Source organism: Brugia malayi, assembly GCF_000002995.4.
Source record: "Brugia malayi strain FR3 genome assembly, contig: Bm_008, whole genome shotgun sequence".
In the NCBI taxonomy this organism is placed as follows: domain Eukaryota; kingdom Metazoa; phylum Nematoda; class Chromadorea; order Rhabditida; family Onchocercidae; genus Brugia; species Brugia malayi.
The window spans coordinates 453,750-473,658 of NW_025062285.1; the positions used below are offsets into that span (position 1 = coordinate 453,750).

The 19,909-nt window shown below is 32.0% G+C and overlaps 4 protein-coding genes across 5 annotated transcripts; 1 reads left to right on the forward strand and 3 right to left on the reverse strand.

Annotated features, from left to right (window-relative positions):
* Nucleotides 1-1,611: 1,611 nt before the first annotated feature.
* On the reverse strand, nucleotides 1,612-7,321 carry Bm10748 (Protein kinase domain containing protein; the record flags this gene model as incomplete). The annotated part of the gene is made up of 12 exons (XM_001896639.2): nucleotides 1,612-1,644; nucleotides 1,825-1,885; nucleotides 2,222-2,352; nucleotides 2,727-2,783; nucleotides 4,006-4,078; nucleotides 4,269-4,336; nucleotides 4,533-4,658; nucleotides 4,822-4,936; nucleotides 5,046-5,172; nucleotides 6,332-6,446; nucleotides 6,630-6,735; nucleotides 7,155-7,321. 12 exons carry the CDS (start codon nucleotides 7,319-7,321, stop codon nucleotides 1,612-1,614), a joined length of 1,179 nt encoding a protein of 392 aa, XP_001896674.2.
* A 1,509-nt stretch (nucleotides 7,322-8,830) lies between these two features.
* Bm7426 (Glutaredoxin family protein) lies at nucleotides 8,831-9,681 on the reverse strand (the record flags this gene model as incomplete). Its single annotated transcript, XM_001896638.1, has 2 exons — nucleotides 8,831-9,019; nucleotides 9,505-9,681. 2 exons carry the CDS (start codon nucleotides 9,679-9,681, stop codon nucleotides 8,831-8,833), a joined length of 366 nt encoding a protein of 121 aa, XP_001896673.1.
* Nucleotides 9,682-11,004: 1,323 nt separating this feature from the next.
* Bm6737 lies at nucleotides 11,005-15,668 on the reverse strand (the record flags this gene model as incomplete). 2 transcript variants are annotated; one of them, XM_043082770.1, is made up of 13 exons in its annotated part: nucleotides 11,005-11,059; nucleotides 11,258-11,366; nucleotides 11,492-11,637; nucleotides 11,813-11,954; nucleotides 12,152-12,274; nucleotides 12,550-12,690; nucleotides 12,885-13,019; nucleotides 13,684-13,832; nucleotides 14,176-14,251; nucleotides 14,426-14,597; nucleotides 14,755-14,934; nucleotides 15,153-15,260; nucleotides 15,639-15,668. In XM_043082770.1, the coding sequence occupies 13 exons, from the start codon at nucleotides 15,666-15,668 to the stop codon at nucleotides 11,005-11,007; spliced, it is 1,566 nt and encodes a 521-aa protein (XP_042938704.1). The 2 variants fall into 2 exon arrangements, with proteins under 2 accessions (XP_042938704.1, XP_001896672.2); XM_001896637.2 differs by lacking the exon at nucleotides 15,639-15,668 and having other exon boundaries at nucleotides 15,153-15,179.
* Nucleotides 15,669-16,494: 826 nt separating this feature from the next.
* Nucleotides 16,495-19,151, forward strand: Bma-mbd-2 (MBD3 protein, putative; the record flags this gene model as incomplete). The annotated part of the gene is made up of 4 exons (XM_001896636.2): nucleotides 16,495-16,764; nucleotides 16,981-17,262; nucleotides 17,896-17,974; nucleotides 19,138-19,151. 4 exons carry the CDS (start codon nucleotides 16,495-16,497, stop codon nucleotides 19,149-19,151), a joined length of 645 nt encoding a protein of 214 aa, XP_001896671.2.
* Between the last annotated feature and the right edge of the window lie 758 nt (nucleotides 19,152-19,909).

A 19,909-nucleotide genomic window follows, 5' to 3' on the forward strand; every position in this document is an offset into this window, starting at 1 on the left:
ACACTTCTCTTGCAAGTTATAAACGAAGAAGCTTGCTTATTTATAAATATTCTTTTAATTGCAAAGAAAATATATCAAATGCTTCACACATGTCTTACCACAAATTACCTGCAACAAAGAACTTTGAAAGCAATAAGAGAAACAATTCTTCAAATATGGATTAATTTAAAGGCAATTTTGAAAAGGCAACTTAAAATTTCAAAAACATAAACATAATCTATGAAAAACATGACAGTTTTCTAACTTACTGGCAGCAATACTCCACAACTCATTGCGAAAAGAAAAAAAGAGATCGATTTAGAAAAATGAAATAAATTTGGAATTTTTGCAGAAGTGCCATCGAGTGGCAAACAGTAGAACATGCAAGTGATTATCTATTATAGATGCTATAAAATATATGGAATGGAACATAATATTCATACAAAAACCCATAGAAAAAGTTTTGTTTGAGAAAAAACAGATTACAGAGAAAATGACAAGGAAAAGTTAATGTCAAAAAAAAAACAAAAAACAAAGCATAATATACATCCTCAAAATTGTCATAAAATATCAGTAAGAACTAGTGGAGTCGAAGTAGTCTAACGAAAAGTCAAGTGATATGTAATGAGTATAGTCATTTGGATTTGTAATTTATTAGAAAAAAAACTGTAGTGGAAATTCAGCATAAAACAGAAAAAGTTTTCATCATCAGTGAAAGGCAGTATGGCATTATTAATCAAACAAATTGAAAAAAAACCAAAATTTGATGGAAAGGGTGAATAATGAATTCAAAATCAACATATAAAAAGGACCTTTAAAAAAGTGTCTACTTCAAATCGCTCTAAAAAGGTTTACTTTACAGAAGAATCGAATTATTTCTTCCAGAAATGGTTGCCCATTAGAGAGAAGGAGTAGTATGTCAAACTTTTCATATTATTTCAGCTTTGTTCAGACAATGCAAGAAGTGAAAATAGAGAATTCCGACAATGTACATAACTTGGTCGTGTAGTAAGCATTTTCTAAATTAGATCTCACGTCACATTAGTCTAAAACGTGAATGAAGTGATATCACATATAGTCACAAACTAGAAAACCCCTTCTCGGACTACTAAGAACACTCAATTACTATACAAGGCCTAATAAAGTTGTGAATGTGCCATCAAATTTTCCTTTTTCTACGAATCACCCAATAGTCCCGATATTTCACAAATAACTTTTTCTCAAAATCAATTAACAAGAAAAAAATTTTTTTAAACTACAATTTAATGGTCACTGACATTCATGATCATTCCTGACAGTTTGGTGTTGCTTAATATAAAGCAACTTCAAAGTTTTCTATACTGTGCCATTCTTCAAATTTCGATTCTTCCAATTTAAAAATGCTTCAAAAAATTAATTCTGTACAAAACTGAAGAAAATATCAATGTATAACAAAATGAACAGTAAAGCCTTCATCAAGATCAAGGAGGAAAATAGTTTAACAATTTGAAAATATTTACAACAATGAACACCTGCAACAACCTTTTCCTAATTACAGCTACTTCTGTTCTGCTGTTAAGTTGCTAATGTTCATATGGTTTTATTTGTGTTTCTAAGATACGTAACTCATAACCACCAGTCGTTGTAATGTTTCTAATTTGAATTCAAATTCTTCCATAACTCCAACTGAAAGGCAATGTGTATTGCATTATAAACAGCATATATTTTTAATATAGACAACAACGTTTGTGTACGGTATGCATAGCTTTATGTAGTCGAAAAAATCAAATTAACGATAAACATACCTTCCAAAAGAAGGAAAAAAGCAACAAGAATGAATTTCTTGTAACAAATTCTTGAGCAAACCTTTTCGCGTAACAATTCTGTGCAGCTCGCAATATTTTCATACTGTTGAATTAATGAGTGTCTGTAAACAGATACTTAAAGTGTCTTTTCATCAAAAACTGAAACTCAAAGATCATGTGACTAAATAGGAATGGCTGTTCGCTCAATTTGGTTTACACGATTTCCACATTTAGCGCGACTAATTGATAGGCTGTCCTTTTGAAAAGACAAAAAGCTAACTTTTCTAAACCTTAGGATGCTACAGAGTGCAACAAGGACGTACTGCTCAATCCTTAACTTCTTATCAGTCGATTGATAAGAAATTATTGACACTGCTCAAAACATCTTGATTGAAATCAGATATAGTTACAACTAATTACTTATGCATTTATCTAATTCACTATATGGCTGCTCATACTTTTTCTTCAGCGTTTCAATCTCTTCTGCTAGATTGGGTGATGATTCGTGATCGATTCCTGTAATTATTTCCTTTTTGGTCATACTACATTCCATACTGCCAACGCCATTCTTATTGTCAGTGAGTTCTTTCTAGAAATTTTCAGAATGAAAGCAGGAAATTGGATGAATTATTATTTTTTTTTTTTTTCAATAAAAGATGAATTACATTTCAAATCAATAAAACAAGATAAATCAACCAGCAATGACACGCTGCTGGCTGCACTTTACTTGGAACTATTTATTTTCAAATGAAAAAGATCTATTAAGAAAATACCGACGGTAAACATTCTCGACAAATTATAGTATATCTCGTGAATAAGAAGGAGTTTTAGCGATCAAGAAAAAGCTATATAAAAGAAGCTAGCTGGGGATTTCACCCAGGGCAGATCTAACTAGGACCAATTTTATTAATTCCATCAATTCTTCATAATTATCGTTAAATTATATGCATTATCAATTATTACCGTTAGCTTCGAATAAGTTTCAGAATATATCAATGGTTCATTGGAATTTGGATACATCTGAAAAAAAAAAAAATATATATATATATATATAGTATTAATCTATTATTATCAATTATTAAGACAATGTATCCTTTACACTGAATGAGTGGTAACGAATCGGCATGCGAATAAGATTCTTTCAAGTGTGATGAATCTCGAGAGATGTGGTCTTCGTGAAACTTCTCACTATGACGATCGAAGATACATTACAAATTGAATGATTAGTAAGGTATACATATAGTATACAACAGCGTACACACTGAGAGCGCATACATATGATAAATCTAAGCAAGGATGGAAAACTGCTATACTGTACGAACTTTTCACATCATTACGGTTGCTGAAATTATTCTTTGATGAAGTACATGCGAGATATATAGAAAGAAACGACTATATCTGAGTTTGACTGATTATTAGTCATATAATTAGAATATAACAATTTTGGAGATACTAAAGGTCTTCCGAACGAACTCTCAGAATGGCATAATAATAAGATATAAGTGGACAACAACAGTTCGGTCGATAGGAGCAAATATCATTGGTTATTTTGAATGACAAGCTCTTAGTATTAGCTTAATAACAGTTTGCTTTAAAAACGTAGTCATCTAATACTGCATGAAGGATAAAGTTTGAAAGAAGATGATCAAATGACATATTGCGCACATGAATTTAAGTGCAAGAAGTCATGAAAACAATGCGAAAGTTGAAAGACGGGAGGAAGAAACTGAATTCACGATATCAGTTAACAGTGGTACAAGCAAAAAAGGACAACAGTATACAATATCTCATAATTTAACGTTATCTTCTATTATCAACCATTTCTTACGTTATCTAATCATGAAAACGAATGACGTATATGAAAGAACAAGAATGAAAGATAAACTTTAACATAAAGTGACACAAACTTAAAACAAATGGTGAGAACAGTGCAAGTAAAAAAGCATAATTTAATCCCAATTTTAGGATTTTCCTCATTCTGATTTACTTTACTTACATTCGTTAGTTCTTGTTTTAAAAATGCAGTCATTATTTCAAATTTTTAAACGTTAAGAACTACCGGCATAATTAGGAAGCACTGAAATCATTTGTCAAGGACAGACCAACTGAATGTTTCAAGCATCAAAATTTTCAAAAGTTCATCATTCAAACAGGTTTAAATAGATTACAAAGTAAATCACACTAAATACATACTAGAAATAAAATCCTATTAAATATATTAAAATTAAAAAAAAAAAATTACCTTACGAAGTATGGCAAGTACTTTTCGGATTTCTTTTATGGAAGGCCTTTCCTCTGGCAATTTCTGCCAACAACTACAAACAAAAATAACATGAACTGTTTTGGCCTTCGAATTCGACTTTAAGATTCTTAAATGCTTTATTAAATAGAATTTCAAACTTTGTAAAAAAACATTTGTTCTCCCTTTACACTATTCTTGAAGAAATTAATAACTAGTGAAGGAAAGTAAGGCTTCATCTCGTGCCAGAAGAATGAAACCTCTACCGTTCAATCATTTGCATAAGTTTAGTTGGAATATCCTGAATATGCGGCGGCCTCAGACCTGCATAGACCTAAAAGTCTTTAATGAAAAAAAATTTCAAAGCGTAAACCTGAAAAAGCTTAATGAAAACAGAATTTTATCTCGAATTTTAATCTCGAAGGTCTTTAAAAGTCCCAATAACCTAGATCATCTAATATAATCTCGTTCAGGTGTTGGAAATTTTCCACTTAATAGAATAAAAACCGTGAATTTATATAAGAACGTACACTCCACAATATTTCCTCGGCACTTTTACAATTACTATATGGTCGCATGCGTGTAATTATTTCCCAGAGTACAATTCCAAAACTATAAATATCTGACTGCTTTGAAGGTGATGAACCAGCGATGATCTGCGAAAAAATTTGAGTTCTGATTTCAAATTCGTACATTTTTATATTTTTTGCCATTTTCCTATTCTTAGTCTAAATTACTGAATTGTTCCAAACCTTCAAGCAAATTTTCATTACAAAAATCAAATTTAAACGATCGAGAACTATAGAAACCACAGCATACCTCAGGAGCCATCCATGCTGCTGATCCTTGCCTATACTCTGTATCAGTGTTCATATACACCATCGTACCGAAATCAGCAACTTTAAGACAATGGCAGTTGTCATCAAGCAGCAAACTAAAGCAAGAGCAATCATATACAGCAGTATGCAGTGAGAAACTTGAAATTAAGCTTCGACATGATGATGCAAAATTTAGCCTACTGGAAAAAGGAAAACAGATCATACTTGGCAGTTTTCAAATCACCATGTGCAAATCCTTTCCGGTGTATGTAAGTTAATGCATCAATACATTGCGACGCCCAATCGAATGCATGATCTGCCTTATAGCTTATATTTTCTGACTTGTGTAACACTAAAAATAAACTTTGTTCCTACCCGTATTACCGGGGCTATAAGGTGAAATTGTATAAGGTGAAAATATTGCTGAAATTGTTTAAAAAAATTATTAAAAAACTTTCCAAAACCAGTTCAACATACCAATCATTTTATCTATCTATCTATCTATCTATCTATCTATCTATCTATCTATCTATCTATCTATCTATCTATCTATCTATCTATCTATCTATCTATCTATCTATCTATCTATCTATCTATCTATCTATCTATCTATCTATCTATCTATCTATCTATCTATCTATCTATCTATCTATCTATCTATCTATCTATCTATCTATCTATCTATCTATCTATCTATCTATCTATCTATCTATCTATCTATCTATCTATCTATCTATCTATCTATCTATCTATCTATCTATCTATCTATCTATCTATCTATCTATCTATCTATCTATCTATCTATCTATCTATCTATCTATCTATCTATCTATCTATCTATCTATCTATCTATCTATCTATCTATCTATCTATCTATCTATCTATCTATCTATCTATCTATCTATCTATCTATCTATCTATCTATCTATCTATCTATCTATCTATCTATCTATCTATCTATCTATCTATCTATCTATCTATCTATCTATCTATCTATCTATCTATCTATCTATCTATCTATCTATCTATCTATCTATCTATCTATCTATCTATCTATCTATCTATCTATCTATCTATCTATCTATCTATCTATCTATCTATCTATCTATCTATCTATCTATCTATCTATCTATCTATCTATCTATCTATCTATCTTCTCTATCTATTGGAAAATTGTCATTAATTAGGCTGCTATTTAGCGACTATTTTCCAGGATATGTCCTTTTCAATTACCATAGTAAAACAGGTATGAAGAACTGTCAACTGCATCAAGTAGTATATACAACAAAATTAGTATGACAGTAATTACTGATTAACGAGGAATAACTTAATTGTGTTGTTGTGTTTAAATATTTTAAGATATTTTGGAGCAAAAGATATTTATTTTGTATAATTAACAAAACGGATTGTAGTAAGAAGATAGCTACTAAGAAAACTACGCCATACATCTAAATGAATCAAAATTGTCGTTCAAAAAAAAGAAAAAAAATGGGAAATTATTCAAAGCTTACATTGATCGAGAGAACCACATGCCATATATTCCATTGCTATAGCATATACTGGATAAACGCATGCACCCATTATTTCAATGATGTTTGGATGGACTAAGTTGCGCATCACTTCCACCTTAAATGATTGCAAAAATTTCATTTGAAAATTTTAGTGAGAAAGCAATAAATTTTGTGAAATTTTATACTTCATTAACAGAAACGTTTCTGTTAATTTAACATATTGTATCTTATCCTCACTATAATATTGTTAACAAGATTTCTGTCCAATAATACTGAAAATAAAAAGAAAATACAAAACCTCGTGATAAAAGATTCCTCGGAGAACTTCATCAGTTGAATTGATAATCTTTAACGCTACTGTTACTTCCTTGCATTGTGCTTTCCATACATCGCTATAACTCCCTCTGAAAGCAATATAAAAATACTTGCAATGAATTACATTAAATAGCGTAAGTGGTTTCTTTAATTTCACATTCGTTTCCTATGTATGATTTCATACATCTTCCAGAGAAGATCGAAAAATAGTTTTAACGTTTCCATAAATTTAACATCAGTTGAATTTAACAGAATAATTTCACATCGAACTTCATAAATCTATCTGTTGCCATACTCGGTATGATCTCATGTTTTAATAGCAGACCATTTTAGATAAACTAATTGGTCCTGGTAAAAATCTCCTTATTCCTTATAGTACCATGAAATCCAATAAATTATAATAGGAATCAGAGTTATACTTTTTTTACAAATTCATTATTTGAGTCTTTGTTTCAAGAAATGGTATGAAAAGAAAGTAGAAATAACAGCATTGTGCAAACAAACATACCTGCCTAATAAACGATGTAATTTGAAACTGCAAAAGTCAACATTCAAAAATGGATCATCGTTGTAACCATCGACAAGTGTCAAGGATGATAAAGACTCATTACGAACACTCCTTGAGTGCTTTTCTTCTTCCTCATCATCAATCTTTAACGGTGGCAATAAATCCATCTAAAAACAAAATTTGATCGGCTTGAACAAACTTATGACCCAAATCAAAACTGTAAACACTCAGAGAAATAAACAGTGACTTCCAGAAAGAAAAAGTACAAAATTTTTAGGAACGAATAGATCTCAACACTAGACATCGAGAAAATAGTCATAAAATCCAATAAAAGTATCAGTTATCCTTCCGCAACTGAAAAATCATTTGTACTACAATGATCAAAACAAGTAGCATCATTTATACTATCTCAGTAATTCCCAGAATGAAGTGCAGCACAGAGTTCATCAAATGCAAACAACTGTTATTTGAACTAATCTAAGATATGATCTATGTCAAAAAGTGTCAATAAATCCGAAAAAGATCTCACGCCAAATGCTTTATTAACACTAAACAAAACAGTAAATGCATTCCTTCACAAAACATCGAACGCATCGTATCGATAACGAAAATTTTTGATATCTATTTCATACGTTTCTACATGAATGCCAAGCGAAATATTACAAATTAAAAGAGCTTTTGATCTAAAAGAATGAAATCTTCCTTATGCCATTTCCAAATTGCAGAAAAAAAAAAGTAATACGATGTATACATAGAGACCGGAAAAACCAGAAACCTAATTTGACCGAGAAGGACCAGCCCGTAATTCAATCTTACCGAACCGAACAATGACTCTGTCACACAGAACACTGACTCTGTGCATTCTCAATAATTCAACTTGTTTTCATTAATCATAAATAAAATGTGATTCAATTCAATCCAAAACATTTTCATTCATTATATAATTCAGACAAGTTCAACCTAATCAAAAAACAAATTTTAGGGTAAAAAACCTTTCCGTTTAAATTGTAAAAATGTGTTATAAAGCAAACTGATGAAACAGCAGTTAAATATAGGCACCGAGGGTACTATCAACATATGCAAAGTCTGAGCGTTCAACGTATAAACAAAAACATTTACAAAATCCAACAGACTAGAAAAAATTACAGACAAATTAAAAATGAGGAAAAATGAATGATAATGAAGTGAATAAATAATCGCTTGATAACATTTGCGAGATAAATTGTAAGGGTTAACTTGAAAGTAAAATTTTTTATTTTTATTCAATTTAATTAAATCTAACAAACCAATTTCAGTTGAATAAAACTGAATTTGATTAATAAATTTAACCTGTTACTATTTCCACTGAATTCAATTTCATTCCAACTAAAAAAATAACATGTATCAAATAAATCAGGAAGTGCCGGCAAATAAATAGCTCTAAAAGAATCCAAACCTCATGACCATGGATGTCAGAAATAAATAACATGCACGCTGTTCAGAAATAAAAAGCTGGAAAAACCTCTCAATTTTGAAATGGAAAAAGGGTTTCACATTAACAGCACAAATCAAAAATATATGAAGACAATTTAAAATGACATGGAAAACATGGAAATCCAAAAATGTTTTAATAAACCTCTTAAATGGAAAAAAAAAGAAATCTTCGAGGATTTTTTTTTTAACTAAAAAAACAGCTATCAGAAATCTTTTTCCGGAGAACGACATTTGTCAATCGCATTTAGTAACAATCCAGAATTCTTTAATTGCTGCAGTTCCGTAAATCCACCGATGAAATCACCACAAATAAATATCTGAGGTACCGAAGTTTGCTTTGTGATACTAATTAATCCATTAATATATGACTGATGATTTGCTGGGAAACAACGCTGAAAAATATAGCTGCACAACAAGTTTTTATATGAAAAAAAAAAAAAAAAAAAATTAAATCTACAAATTTTTAGTCAAAATTTAATTATGTCTACAAAGTATTTCACCCAAAGATAGTAGTACATAACTGTCCTGCCTAATCAACAGTAAATTACTCATGTCAGCAATTGTTACAGATACTTGGTCCTTGGATTTCATCCGAAAACTGATATATTATTTGAACTACTCGCCATACCATTCTGCATATCGTCCATTATCCTCATTACATTACATTTGATAACAATCACAAAAGTGCACTAACTCATGACTAATTACTTGCAAAAGAACTGTTTTAGCACTTATTCACTTAATGCTTTGTGCCATTTGAAAGTCATAATCATTACACAAAAACTAAATTTAACTGAGACTTTATATGATGCTCTTAATTTTGCTAATTACTATTCCTTTCATTCTTGGTACAATCAATAGACCAATGAAAATTAACCTGATGAACATCCAAGTTGTTTTCCTTATATTCGATCCGTTCTGCATCTAGCAGTTGTTTAGCTCTCACACAGTATGGACACCTCGGCATTGTAAACATAACCACCGGGAAATGTTTCACTTCCCTCAGAATACTTTCTTCATCCACTGACGCAGTTGTAGACAGAAACTGGCCCATCGTTGACTTCAGTAAAGCTAAAATCTTCAAGACCCATTAATAAGTCTTCTCGAGAACTATTCCCACTATAACAACAATCACACTTCACTATAAATAAACAACGAAAAGTCTCTGTATGAACTGCAAAGACACTGAATCGAAAATAGACATAGTGACAAACCTGACTTTTGACCACACGACAATACTTGAGGCCAAAGAACATAGGAGGACCACTGATCCAATCTGGCTAATATATTTCAGCAAATGATCACTTCAAGAAAGTGATCACTAACGATTCTTTATGCATCCACCACTAACTGCTGAGAATTGTTAATAGATGAGTTCTTCGGGAAATATCCTATGAAGTCTTATCGTATCACTTCATTTTTATAAGGAAATAAATCAGTGGATTACAGTTTTTCAAGACACTTCTAATCAAGCGAAAAAAAAGAGCACTTTAAGTTTCAAGTCCTAATTCCTTAATGTAAACTATTCCAGATTCGCATTCTATGAGCTGTTGGTACGATCTAGATATTCGCAGTATGGTAACTTCTAAACAGCAATCAAACAATGGTAGAGGGAAAGAAATTTTATCCATATTAAATTCAGTAAATGACATACCTAGATCGATTAGAAGCAATTACTTGCTCATAAAGAAAGCTACAAAAGTATGATGTTTACGACAGCGATAAGATTGGTGGATTAAATATAAAAAGCTCTTGTTCAAGATTCAATAAGATTCATATTTCACAATTTTTTTCCTAGAGAAAGTTAGCAAAATATACATCACCAATACTCGAAATTTCATGCATTTTGAACCATTCTGAAAAGGAAACACCATATTGAATGCAACGTTAAAACCATATTGACTTTTCACCAAAATATTTTATTTGAACTTGTGAATAAATCTAAATTGTAACAATTCAAGGACAAACTGAATGCAAAGAAAACACAAAAGAGACTACTACTAGGATACCTGAAATATAAAGTCCCATAATCATGCAAGTCTTGAATACTCGATTATAGAATAAAACACGTTCTGACAATTCATTACATTAAAACTCCTCAAGAAAGAATTCGGCCTTAAAAAGAAGTCAATAACCTCAAACACAGAAAGCACGTCATGTTCATGAGCTACCTAGGAAAGTGGTCAAAAAAAAAAATGGTTTCCTCATGGGAAATTCATGTCCGATGAGAAAACCGGAACACAAACTCCCTAAACAAAAATGTGTAAGTTACACTCTTTAAGATATGAAATGAACAAAAGTCTAAATTAACTTTTTAATGTAAAGATCCATCCAGTAATTTGAAATCATCTTGCTTTAAAGCAAATGGCTGCCTCAATTAACTCTGGAAAATATAAATATGTTTCAGAGACACTCCTGATTCTCTCAACAATCTGAAATTAGCAAAATTTATTTTTATCACAACCTGGAAAAGAGCAGTGACAGCATCTCATTAATATCTGAATCCATCAACATAACACCAGTGTTGTCAACATAACATAACAACAATCTTGTATATGGCTTACATAGAAAATCCCTTCCACAATAGTACTATACCGTTTAATAAATTTTACTCATTAAAATGTGCTTACTTTGTTGCAAGACTAATGAAAGGATCAGGCCCACAAATTAATATTCGATAACCGGTTTTTTTCACATCTTCATCAATATATTTTGAAAGTATTTGCTTCGAAATAATGCCTAAAAATAACTTACAGATAAATTAAATTCTGTTCAGTTTCTCCAAGACTCCAATTTAATCCAATTTTTTAGTACTTTAGAAATTCTCTATAAAGTAGATGTTAGTTTCTCAAATGCAATAAAACCTTTTTCGCCATCCCATTTCTCGTCAGCTTCACTTAAACAATGTTTTATCTCTAGCAAAGGATGACTCAGTGGCATTTCACACTTCGTAAAATAGTCGTCTGATACAATATCCATCTCCTTTCTGTTGAAGAGAATTATAGTTGCCCTAAAAAATGACATCTTAAGAATGAACAGGAACCAAAATAATTAAATCAATTAATCAAAGAAAGATTTTTTGAGAAAACTTCACAAATATTTCATATATAAATAATAAGGAGACTTAAAAACATCCGAAAAAGATGTCAGCCTAATTTCTTTAAATGAAACAGAGCAAGTCATACTTTTTATTATTTTTCAAACGTTTAACCATAAATCGAATCATGGGTGTTAAACCCGTTCCAGCTGCGAGCATTAACACGATACCAGGGTAATCGGGCAACACATTAAAACATCCTAACGCATCGCTAATTTCGATCAAATCCCCTTAAAAACAAATGAATCCCGAAAGTTAACTGCAACGAATTACTTGATGGATAATAAATTCCCTTTGAAAAGCTTTATTTATAGTATAACACGCACAACAACTACAGGCAGAAACGATTCATTAAAAAGTCTGAATTTAAACTGCTCGCACTGAAATATTCGAATACACAAAAAGTCAAACGAGATTTATAACTAACCACATTTTTTGCTGCGCAATTTTGAAGTGAAAACACCATTTTTATAAAATTTTATCATAAATGAGATGAACTGCCCATCTTCCGACACAAGAACCGGAGTATATGGACGTTCGATCAAACTTCCTACAGTAGAAACACATTAAATCTTCTCCCAAATCAACTTCAAATTCCTTTAAAATTCAAATCCATACAATACCTATTCTAATTTAATTAAATCTTAAATATCCACTTGTTTTAAGCTTGTTTCAATTTTTGCATCGAATTCCTGAAGTCACCTAGATATGATATTTATTCCAAGTTTTCTCATATAAACTTCGTTCAGTCTTTAAGCTCAATGTAAAACCTAATATGAAAAGGATTAAATTTATGACGTTAGCAGTTGCTGAATAAGATTTCACCATTAACGCAGATCCGCAGCAGAACGTGATGCCCGATAGGTATCATTAAACGACAGTGAGAAGCCATTTGCAAAACAACTGAAGTAGTATCGTGTGTTATATCATACATCTCAAATATCACACAACTTCGATACTTCAATACTAAAATTTGAGGATTTATAAAATGATATAATGCAGCATCTGCTTCAACCCGAAATAAATGGCAATGTTTGTATTTCTAATACAAGAATTATATATATAGCAAGCAATGCTTATGGAGAATTATTTAAATTTTAAAAAGTATTAGTAAAAAAGATAAAACATCCTTTCGTCTTACGAAAAGAAAAAGACGATACCTGGTTTATAATGATACGATCCCGAAGTCCACTGACGACTGATATTCTCATCAATCATTTTATATGACAAAAATATTGCTTTGTCATTAATACCAACACGAAAAGGTTCAGTAAAAAAAGCTGTTGATATGTTTGCTGCAATTAAACAGAAAACAATAAGACGAGGGAATTTCTGCACTTCCATGTATAGAACACTCATCAGCAAAATGTGCTTTTACTTTTCAAAACATTTCTAGGAAGAAATATATGTGCTAAACAATGTTTAACATGAACTGCAAATAAAAAGTCGAAAATAAAGATAAAAAAATAAATAAATAAAAAAGATAAAAAGACGTTCAAGGATATGCCAATACTAAATGTGTGATTATGTGGACCAGTTCTCAAACTTACAATTCAGAATTGCGATAGATCGTACATTTGGAGTAGCAACCATAAAATTAATACACTCAACAAAATAAAATCATAAATTTACAAATAACTTCAGCCCTTCCATTGTTAAAGGTGGATAAAATGTCCAACTACTGCTCTGACCTTCGCCGATAAAAAGACTCATATACTATCAAGAAAGCCGCAAAAGTAAATAAAAAAGATAAAGCGTTAATATAAGAAAAATTATTTCAGAAGTACCTAGTATAACTTCATATGTCAAATGATGTTTGATGGATAGTAAAACGTGAAGAATTACTTACAGCAAAAAGAAAAAAAAAAAAACAAAGAGTGAAAGATGAGCAGCGAAGGTAAGAAGTAAAAAGCAGGAATATAGAGAGCAAAGCAAGCAGAACAATGATACAGAACTTACTCCATTGTAATGCCTCTGTTTTACCGGAAGAAAAATGCAATAAGAGTCTCAGCACATTCTCCGTAAATTCCAAGGATACATTTTCATCTTTCAGCTGATCCCATTTCGGACAACTTACTGATAACTGACCGTCAGAATTAACTTCTGCTCTGGAAATAATACTTTCAGAAAAATAGAAAATCACAAAGTTAGAGGAAAACTAGGACATTTTTTTATACAGCATGCTATAAATGTTATAAGAGAATAGAAAAAAAAAGAAAACTGCAAAAAGATTGAACTACGTTTCCGAAAGAAATACTGCTAATTGCTAGCAAATAGTAAGTAATAATGAAGACATATTTGTTTACATATAGCACATCAATTACCTGCAGTATGTAGAATATAAAACATGATTTAGATTTTTTTTAACGTATTTACAAATAACAAAGAACCAAACTATTTTACTGATTCGTGAAAAACGAACGTTAAGCGACCTTTGCTAAAATACCATACCTTACCCTAGCTGTTTCAAAATTGACGATGTCTGAATTTGTTTCTTCAGTAAAATTCGTTGTTTTCGGCTCGGGTACTAAAAATTAATTTTCAAATTTCTTATTTAAATCAAATCTTAAGCAATTTATATCCTTCAGATTGCCGTAAACTGGCAATATATTTGTATGAATTTTCAGTAAGCCACAAAATCCCTTGTTCTCATCATAAAAAATTTTAAAGATGTAAAAAAAAAGGAATCATAATGAAATACATTTATATCTATCGCCGTTGAAAGTACCAACAAAGCAAGTTTTCAACATTGTGTCATAATTAACCCAAGCATGCATCTTGTTGAAAAGATCTGTACCATCCGTACCAGCAACACGCATTAGCTCCTCAACACCACCTGGATGAAATGCCAAATAATCTGTCACATCGTACACCTGATATCAACACCAAAGTTAAAACTTTAGAATGGGTAAATTTCTAACTCAATAACAATGCTTTCCAACTGCACAAATTTCAAACCCAAAAATGAAATTTCAGGTCAAACAGCAAATCCATTCTAACGACCTAAAAAGATTTCCTACTTTGACTTACCTTTTCACCGAGTAAAATCCAGCAGTCGCCAACACTTGCATGTTTACTGAGCTCAACATGATCGACATCTCGTTTTATCTTTGCCGCGATACTTCTGGATGATGTCAACTTGATCCAATCCATTAAGCTTCGACCACTTGCAAGAGCAACTTTCAAACGCCTAGTCTCAGAAACTTTACCCTAAACAAATAAGACTGGAAAAGAAAATAATTGAAAATCACTTAAATTTTCAACTTTCATATTTATCAATGGTATTCTAAATTAAACATAAAGAGGCTGTGAAACTAAGCATTCCACAGAAAGAAAAAAAAAAAAAAAAAAAACGAATGGAAAAGCTAAGAACGAATTCGTAAGTCACTAGGAAATATTTAAAACTAAAAAACAATATATATTTCCACCTGAGAAGTTTGTGGAACAGATAACATTAGTGATTCGTTCTTTTCGTTGATAACGTTTACTGCGTTTACTGCATTTCGTGAATAAATTACAGTATCGAATAATTTCTTCTGTAAAATAACTTTCTACGTACTATAAAACAGCAAATTCTTCGAGGTAATTAACTTATTCTATGAGATGATATTAAGATTCAAATCTTCCATAACGATGCATGCAGTGCATGCCATTTCTCTATTTCTTATCTATTTGTTTAGCTAGAAGCCATCTCACATGCTTTCTCGTAACAAAATTCCCTAAATTAGCTATGTTAGACTCAACCGATTCCCATGTATTCTCACCTGATATCCACAGTTACTATTATTGTTTACAAGCGCACCTGTTTGTTGTATGTGATTTTCCGTTCAGTGAAACAACTGCTCTTAGTCCTTCAAAATTTCACAAGAAAGTAATATCGACCTCTTCACATTCCCACCTAAAGTCTCACTTACCCAAGATATGCATGCGAAGCAACACTGCATTACGTATCCGAACTGCGCATTTCTGTCATCAGCGGCACGGCAATGAGACGGACGGAAGGACGGTCCTGCAGGCCGCCTTCTGCAATCGCATTACGCAGCTTAATTCTTCCTCCAACAAACTGTCGTTCTCGTGACCTCCTCAAGTGTTTCTCGTCTGCTCCTCCTTCGTTGCACTCTTCGTCTTCTCAACTTCTGTCACTGTCACCGATTAATAAGTATTTTTGCACCCAGCAGTTCTCTCTGTCGAACGCACGAAGTGTCCCCACTCTCACCTTGTACTCTGTCGTCTATTCCGCTCCCAGTTAGTTAGTGTTCTCTGTCGCAAACGCAGACATTTAGGGGGAAGACCGAGAGTTCGCAGTAGTTGGCACTGGGGTAGAGTTTGCTGGGTTCTTCCGCAGCACTTTAGCCGTTACTGTGGACAGCGGAGACTGCACATCAGATGAATGGTCGGTGATTGGTAGTATGGTTATGAGGTAGGGATATCAGAAGAGCTGTGAAGAGGAGTGAGTGACAGGTGACTGATAAGTTCTGAGCACGCGGAAGCGCCGTTTGTGTTTCCCTTGTTCGTAGGTGTGATTAGGTCAGGAAAGTTATCAGTGGCCTGAAGTCTGTTAGTGTTAAGCTGCTTCACTATAAGTTCTTTCCGGATTTCAGATGAACTTACATTGTTCGTTTGGTCGTGACAGAAAGCTCTGATAGCTGGCATGCTACGACATATGTATATTACGACTGCTTCTCGATTGTTAGAGACAAAGTTTAAATCTCAAATTGGATTTCAGTCTTTTTTCTTCTTTAACTTCTGAGGGTTTATCCCTTCTATCTTATGGGTCGTACAAAAGGTTCCGAAGCAGGCAATTTGTCGGTGACAAAGCGTGGCATGAAAAATGGCAAAGATCGTGGAGTTGCTGTAATTGCAAAAAGTGGCTTTGATGGACCGTTGAATGCTCCATGGCGTAAAACGGTATCTATCTTCAAGCAACCTGTTACGTTGGTGCATACGACAAGTCGTGAAACGAAGAATCCAACTAATGAACAGTTACGACGTGTTTGTGCATCCAGTAACCTGAAAAATAAGGTTGATAAGCCACGACAGGTTAGTGCGAGCTGGTTAATATGATGTTAACCTCGGTTTCTCTGATTTTGTCTTATTTGGTTGATTGTTGTTTACTTCCAGTAACTTGATTACCATTTGTTAATTTTTATGTTCCGTGAAATCTTATTCGGTTGATAGTTGAAGCCAACCAGTTTTTATTTATTACATGAGTAGTGGGCTTTATGACATATTTCATACAGAAATATCTTTTTTTAGTTGTATTGGGCTAAATCTCTGGAAAATCTGTGTGCAATGGTACCAGTTTGTAATGCTGACCGTATAACGATTGATGACAATGAGCATATTTCTCATAAATTGGATTTAGCGGGTAAAATGGAGCCGGCTTTAGGAATTATTGGTACTGATGGCTCGGCAGCATCGTTATGCTCTGCGCTGCATGGATTTGGCGCATCAGTTATTACTGGACAAACTGCTACTAAAAAGCAACTCGAATCAAGTCCGTCATTCAGTACAAATGTTGATCAGCCATTTATTCAAGTAGGTTCTTTTGTTCGTTAAGAATCAAAAAATCGAAGATTTGATGTAGCTTGTGCTCTATGAATGGAAATGATGAGCACTTTATCAATTCTAAGTAAGTTTTAATTTCTTTTTCACGATAGAAATGGAACATGGTAATTTAAAATCAGATATTTATTTGACCATTATAAGTAATATTTTAGTTCTCGAACAGTTGGTTTTCAAACATGTTTGGACTTTTATTTCCATTCCCATACTTAAGTTTTAACTACCTACAGTAAGGCAGTATTGGCGGGTCATATCAAAGGTAAATTGAAATGCGGTAGCTTCAGAATGATTACGTGTATTAATGTATGCAGAATTGTCTGAAATGGTATTGTTAGAACTAGTTTTTGGAGATTCTTAGCTACTTAAAAATTAGTTGTGTAGTGGGGAAGGCTGTAAGTGAACTGTATTAGATGTTTTGAATTCAAGAAAAAGGACAAATGGTATGCAAATCTGGTATTAAACATTTTGATGTATGGTTTGACGATTTAAATTGTATGGTTTTAAACGAATAGTTAGAATATGTTTTAAAAGCTTTTATTTGAACGCTGAATAAGTTTCACAATCGAAGATGGCACATTTTAAAGGAGCAACTTCGTTTTTATTTAGGCCATGTCAGTCAGTGAACAAGACATCCAGCAGCAAGAGCGACGTGTCTTGGATATGCGTAAAAGATTGCAGGAAGCCCGTAAGCATTTTCACATGTAATATTTTATTTGCTTTCAATTTAAGCAGACGTGTTTCTGAAAAATTCCGTTGAATGTTTAATTTGTTTTAGCATTTTGAATTACTGTTGTTCCTTTTTTTTTTTTTTTTTTTTTTTTATTAGCCAAAACTTATGTTCGAAATTACCAGTACCATACTTTAATGCATTTTATTTAAATTGAAAGTTTCATCTGGCTTATTACCTGAAATAGATTACTTGTCCAAAGTCAAATTGTAAATCTAATATCTATGTTTTTATATTAACAACAAAATATTCGGCAAAGTAATTCCCATTTTCGGTTCTAAGCTGTATAAATGATAGTGAAGTAACATGACATCCATAACTTTATTTCGAATATCATTCTTCTTTTCTTTGAATGTTCGGATTTCCGTAAAGTTGTTGCTGTTGTTAATGTTTAGGTTTTTTTTTCTCGTAAGTTGAGAATTATTTCTTCATATTCCAAGTACTTTCTTTTTAAAACATTTCTTAATAATACTGTCTTATGATCCAGTAAACCAGAGATTTCTTGGTTGAAGTAGCTGTTGTAATGGCTATTGCTCTTTCATCAATTCATAAGCCTAAAGTTATTTTAATTGCGGGCAGATGGGGTGGAATTATTTACTGGAATTCAAATCTTTTGATCAAAATTAATTCTCAAATATATATTTTGATTACTGGATTGTAATAGTTATTTTTTAATTTCGAACTATTTACAACTTTTGTATTTTTTTGAGGCTGTACATGATGCACAGGCCAGTTTTTCTACCATTAAAATTTATAATAGTGTAAGCAAAACTGTGAACTGCTTGAATTTTCATAGATTGGAAAACCATCACATTATTTTTTGGTGGTACATTGATTTTTTTCTTTTTTTTTTGTAAGATTTGCACGAAAAGTTTTTCATGCCTTCCATTATATTTGATTACATTTTGATTATTGCTGGAATTAATTTTATTATATTTGATTACATTTTGATTATTGCTGGAATTAATTTTATTAACACTTGTTTGGAGAACTTTCGGTTTGTATTCTTTATCCTGTAAGTTTTGATCGGTAATTTGATCGAACTAAATAGGTAAACATGAACCTCATAAAAACTAACCTTATAAAAAGAAAAAAATCGGTATACGTGGTCATATTTTCAGTGAGTTCAGATTGAATGATCCATTCATCATCATCATCATCATCATCATGCAAAGAATTAAGCGAATAATAGTTCATACGGACTTTTCGCCGAATAGATGGACCTATTCTTTTCCACGTATTTTTGAAAAGTGATTAGTTCAGTCAAGAAATAGTATGACTGACTGTTGTGCTATACGTTTTTTCCATGAAATGGCTTAATGATGTGTCAGTATTGATTCGATTAGTCATGCAGTTTTTGTGTCGAGTGACTAACTGAGCAGTGTTATGCAAATTGTTAATCAAAATGGAAGTTCAAGATTGCACATTTAGTAATTTTATAGCGAAGCATCAGTGAATACATATAATCTCGACCAGAACCAGAATAGTTCCTATAAAATTTTTCGTAGTTGTATTTTTTCTCACATCTCAACCCCAGTGAGTGATTGTGTAGCCTATTAAATGCTTACTGTGATAGTTAACAGCACCTCAGAATGGATGAAGTTGAAATGTAATTGCTGTGAACAATTTTAGCCCGTTATTATTATTTTTATGAAATGCAATTTTTAACCGTCCATTGTTTTTTGTCTTAAATTTTTTCATCTTGAATTTTGTTTTGACTAGCTTATCTTCAATGTTATTTGATGAAAAAGGAAATGAAAGAATAACTCATGAAGGAACGTTTTCTTGTGTAACAAATTCAGAAATAATTTGACTTAATTTTTTTTTTTTTTAAATGAAGTAGATTGGGCGTCAAGTGTTTCTTTTAAGCTAAAGAAGCTACAAGAACTGAAG